The sequence below is a fragment of the Fomitiporia mediterranea genome (assembly GCF_000271605.1).
Source record: "Fomitiporia mediterranea MF3/22 unplaced genomic scaffold FOMMEscaffold_4, whole genome shotgun sequence".
NCBI classification, from domain to species: Eukaryota; Fungi; Basidiomycota; class Agaricomycetes; order Hymenochaetales; family Hymenochaetaceae; genus Fomitiporia; species Fomitiporia mediterranea.
Genome location: NW_006760389.1, coordinates 3440278 through 3445812, shown reverse-complemented (window position 1 = coordinate 3445812; position 5535 = coordinate 3440278). Strand labels below are relative to the sequence as shown.

Sequence of the window (5535 nt, the reverse complement as noted above, 5' to 3'; positions counted from 1 at the left end):
TGAGTATATCTTACAACTGGTATATGAATTAATCAATCTAGTAAGATGATTACTAGCAATTTTATAAATTATTCACAGTGCAAAACTATAATGAATGAGAAACAACAATATAATGATTCTTATTATACACTACTTTGAACAAACAATGAGAGTAATTATAGTAAAACAGACTTGTAATATATAGTAGTAAAGTAATATATAATACTGTATAGTTGTATATTGTTAAATTGTACATAGTTAAATAGTAATATATAGTTTAATTGTTGTGTATAGTTGTTTATACTTGTTTAGGACTGTATAACTGTATAGCTGTATAGTAACATTGTTGTATAACATAGAATTGCAACCTATATTTATATAAAATACTATATAGTTAAATAGTATATATAATAATATATAATATATAGTAATATATTACTAAATTGTTATTTAAATTTACATATAATTATATATAGTTAAATAGTAATATATAGTTTAATTGTTGTGTATGTCTGTTTATATTTGTTTAGGACTGTATAACCACATAGCTATATAGTAACATTATTGTATAATATAGAATTATAACTTATATTTATATAAAATACTATATAGTTAGATAGTATATATAGTAATATATAATATGTAGTAATATATTACTAAATTACCTATATTTTATTTATTATTTAATACAAAATTGTATGTAAAATAAAAAAACAAGTTATTTAAACACTTATAATAACTTATAAGTACTATAAGCAAATATTATACTGTCACAAATTAATAAATATATTTTAACCTTGTAATCCTAGAAAGTCACTGTGTGTTAGAGGAATCTGAAATGGGGGTAAATAGATGTGGGAATAAGATATTGTCAGAGCTAGAATAGGGTAAATTAGTAAATCTACACACTCTCTTTACTAGCTCTAAAAGAATACAAACTGTGAATATAGAAGAGGGCCAATTAGATAACCTACACTAAGTATTGACTAGATCTGACTAGATGAACTAAACTAATGTATTGACTAGATATTTCTAGCAAATTTACATATACATACTATTAGGTGTGTCTATATCATATATTTAGAGCTTGTTATAGGTATATCTATACAAACACATGCAATAATATATTATTCTAATATATATATATATATAGTATACAGGCATAACTCCTTGTATTAATACTAGCCTTGTCACCGTCCCTTACAAACAACCCTTACAACAGAAGAGGATGAATGTGTTCTCGGGTCATTTGATGTAGTCTTCGTCACTACGTCTTGGTTGTCACTCGGTCCCTGCATGTACCACTGTGCCTGTCAGTTGTGAGGTTGTGCAGGTTGAGGTAGTGCTTGTGAGACAGGTTGTGGGATCGTTTGGCAAAGAGTGCGAGCATTAGTGAGTAACTGGATCGAGGAGATGGATGCACTGCGACCGTGTGCAGCGAGTGTGAGTGGTGCACCAGGGTTGAGATCCGGAGCGTTGAACGTGCTGATTTGGGCTACAGGCAAAGCCGTGTTTGTATTTGCACATTGATGACAGTGCATACTGGTAAGAGGTGTAAATACTGGGACGATCTTGCGAAGCAGAGGAAGAAGGAGCACGAGGAGATGTACCTGTGGTATGTCTATCAGCCCTCGCGATCTGATAGGAGCAAGAAGGGAAAGAAAGACTCAACAATGGCAGTAGTGGTGGCTCCCTTCGGTAAGCAAGGAGAAGGAGATTAAGAAAGAGAGACGTGAACGCACTAAATCGTCGAGCCGTGTCCGAGGTTCTGGCGCACGCGCATGTGACCTTTCGTCATGCTCTACCGCAAGCACCGCGAGCGTTTCTTCATCGGTGTCAACCACTGATTCTGACAACTATAGAGAATTTGACTCGCTCTCTGCTGATAGCTTGCTGTATGGTGGCCCGTTCAGATACCTGCATACATAGGGCTCGGTACCGTACCGTATACGGATACGGCTCGTATAATACGGTGCTGTATTTCTGAACCCGAAAACCTATACGGATACGGTACGGCCGTATACAGAACGTATACGCCATATACGGATACAGCGTAGTTGCTACATTTACGGTATACCAAGGTGTAGCATGAAATGTAAGGGGCTGCATCATTGTGATATTACCTCTTTAGTATAGAAATATTGAATTCTACCTATATTATGCCTTAATCTACATGAAATGTATAAAATTTGACTTATTAACATTTTGTTATGTAATTTAGTCTGTGATATTTGTCATAAAGTCAAGTCATGTGATGTACCTATATATTGGAATATATATCAGATTGCACATACTTTTACAATAATAGTGCTGAATATATTAGTAAATGCTAGTATAAGTGTCTGAACATTGAATACTACTTATTAGAGCTTTAGTATTATGTTTAGAGTAAGAGTTTCTTTCATTTAGTAGTTGTATATTGTATACAGGCATATACAGTCTGTATTATACAGACAATATTTGGTTACAGCCTGTAAAATATGTGCCATATTTTTGAGTCAATTTTTTTATACAGATACAGTACAGTACTATATACAAAAATGCTGTATCTGTATAATACAGTATAGGACCAAGCCCTATACATACAAAGTGTAGTAGTGTGTACAAAGTAGAGATGGCAGACTTTGCTGATTTCAAGATGAGTAATACAGAGTGCTTGCAAGGTTAAGGTCAACTGTAAACACTCTCCTTACTACTAAGCCTCTTAATGCCCTTACTTTCTAGGCTACTGCCTCTGTTTGAAATAGTGTTATAGACAGTACTGGGAAATGTAAATACATGTACTATACAAATTAGACTTATTGAGTATAATGTCAAGCATGGAATAGGTGAGGAAGAGAGTGCCTACTTGGTTCAGAGAGAGGATTGTACCTTAGGAGTGATTGTACACAGACAAGGGTGGTAGTAGTGAGACAAAGAGTGAGAGTCAAGACACATTGTAAAATGTTAAGTCTATGTATGTGTTACAGTTTACTACTCTTGTGCCCTCAGTTCTACCAGTTCTGTACCTTTTGTTACAGTTCTCTACTCTTGTACCTTCAGTTCCAAGGGTTCTACACCCTTCTGTACTAGAACTCAGGACTTCTGTCCCTCAGGAGTACTGTCTATAAACTATATGTGTACTGACTCTTACTACTACCCCTCCTTACTTTATTATTCTGTTCCTTTAACCACTCTTTCATTCTTTGTTCATTCTATAGTCTCTTACCCTTTATCCATCCCTTCATTCTTTGTACCTTTATCTTTGACCTTCCTTTCTTTTATTCTTTATAGCTTATCATTCTTAGTAGCTTATACTCTCTGAGTACTCTTGTATAGTTTAGTATATATAGGTGTACAAGATCAGACTGGTCCTGTAGTCTTGATCTTGTCTACTCTAGGTAGTCCTGTACTCTTAGGCTTACTCTATATACTCTACTCTTGTCTCACTCTCACTCTCTACTTGTTCTGCAAGTTCCAACTACATTCTAGTACTTGTGTTCTGTACTTCTATTGTGTAGAATAGTTGTAGCCTGGGTCCCCTTACTAAGCCTTTAGGTCCCCTCTACACTGTTGCTAACATCAGATCAAGACTACCCATTACTACCTTATAACTCTCTTATGTTTTAGGCATTAGTACTTACTGTTGTGTCAATCTCTTTTCTTTGTCCTGACCCTTTTACATTTTTAAATTTTAAGCTTTCTAAACCCTTTTAAACTTTTGCCACCCTTCTTCTATTTATTACCCCTTTTAGTTTAGTGTTAATTCCTTTGTAGTATAAACATAGACTCTCCTACACTGACTGTCACCCTTACTGTCCTACTGGATTAGTAGTTACAAGCAGACCTAGCTTAATATGTGTAAACCTTTATCTAAAAGGCCTTTACTAACTATATACCCCTAGCCCCCTTAGAACCTGTTCTGATTGTTTCAGAAGTTGTAACCTGTTTCAGAAAGAAAGTGTATGTAGCCTACCCTTCAGACTTTAATAGGTAACACTTTAAGGACTTCTAACACTAAGTTGAACTATACATGACTACTACTTTAACTAATCTATCCTCAGATCTCAATTACATCCTATTTGTCCTCTCCTTTATGAAGGAAGGCAACACAGCCACCTAGGCTCAGAACTGGATTGAAGGTTATTAGATTGGAAGCTTGATCCAACTTCAGAACAATAAGTCATATTTAGAATTTATAAGGCAGCTCTGTACTTTCTTTATTAATCTGAATAAGAAGTACAATGTGTAGAACAAGCTTGTGTCTCTGTGACAGAGTAAATGTTCTACTAATGCCTTCTTCCAGGAGTTTGATATCCTGGCCTAGAAGGCAGGATTTGTACTCAGGTTTAATAATGTCCTTATTAGAATGCTTGAAAAAGCTCTTCACTTAGAACTGGTTGATAAGATTCTTAGAATAATGTTAGAACTGGTTACTTACACTGAGTAGAAGACATACACCATTTCCTTCAACCAAGCTGTAGCTTAGATACATTAAGTCTGTACAGAATGCTTGTACATACATTTGGCTCTGACAGTTTCAAGCCCTCAGATCAATCTGTCTGTAATTTGTAATCAATCTGTTCTAATAGACATTAGAGAAGTCTAAAAGTAAGGAGTATACTTTACCTACAGAAAGTCAGAGTACTAAATTAAGGACTGTCTACAGAAGCAACAGTATATCTGTCAGGTTATTAGAGTAATAATGAGTAATGAACAGGATTTGTAGTAAGAAGCCTTTTCTACAAATTCAGAAGTTACCTTAGAACTCTCAGACCCTAACTATGTACCTTAGGATTTTGTAGAGGCTTAACAGTGAATGTAGTACTGAAGGGCTATAACTCGGATTTTTTAACAGCCACTTTTGATTCAATAGACACTGTAGGATTAGAAGTAAATAAAGTAAGAAAAGTAGAAAAAGTAGAAAAAGTAGAAAAAGTAAATTAACAAAATTATTTATTAAAAAGAAAAAGGTCAAAAACAAAAGTAGATAGTTCTCTTATTCCTTCTGATTCCTTTGTTCTTCTCTTTGTACTTCATCTAAGTCTAAATCTATACAATCTGACCTACTACTTCTACATTCTAAGAACTTAGAACATTCAGAACACTATCTAGCCCTGTTTACTACTCAGTAGTTTGTCTATAGTATTAAGTAGGGATAGTCTCAACTGAGTTCACAGTTGAGGACATGAGTCTGTCCTTGTTGAAAGAGAGAGGTTAATGAGGAAATGTTGACACATATACTTACTCTCTTAAATGACAAGACTGTACAAGCTATACATTCCCTTTAAAACAAGTAGCAATTTATTAGAGGATACTCTAGACACTAACTCTAAGTCCCTGTCCTCTTAGCTCCCTTCTTAGGATCCTCCCAGATCCAAACAATAGCTCTAGTAGATAGTGAGTGTACTAGTTTGTACATTAATAAGGCCTTTGTGTAGGAACACTACCTCCCTACTTAATGTGTTCTACTTCTAATCCTAGTATACAATACAGACAGAACCCTGAACTAGAATGGTTAGATTACTGAGTTTGTCTAACTATGGATGACCATTTAGGATTATAAGGAAAGTATTG

The 5535-nt window shown here is 34.6% G+C and overlaps 1 protein-coding gene across 1 annotated transcript; it reads right to left on the bottom strand.

Annotated features, from left to right (window-relative positions):
• Positions 1–1292: 1292 nt before the first annotated feature.
• Positions 1293–4422, bottom strand: FOMMEDRAFT_154353 (uncharacterized protein; the record flags this gene model as incomplete). The annotated part of the gene is made up of 4 exons (XM_007264877.1): positions 1293–1589; positions 1722–1828; positions 1897–2039; positions 4400–4422. 4 exons carry the CDS (start codon positions 4420–4422, stop codon positions 1293–1295), a joined length of 570 nt encoding a protein of 189 aa, XP_007264939.1.
• Positions 4423–5535: the final 1113 nt, after the last annotated feature.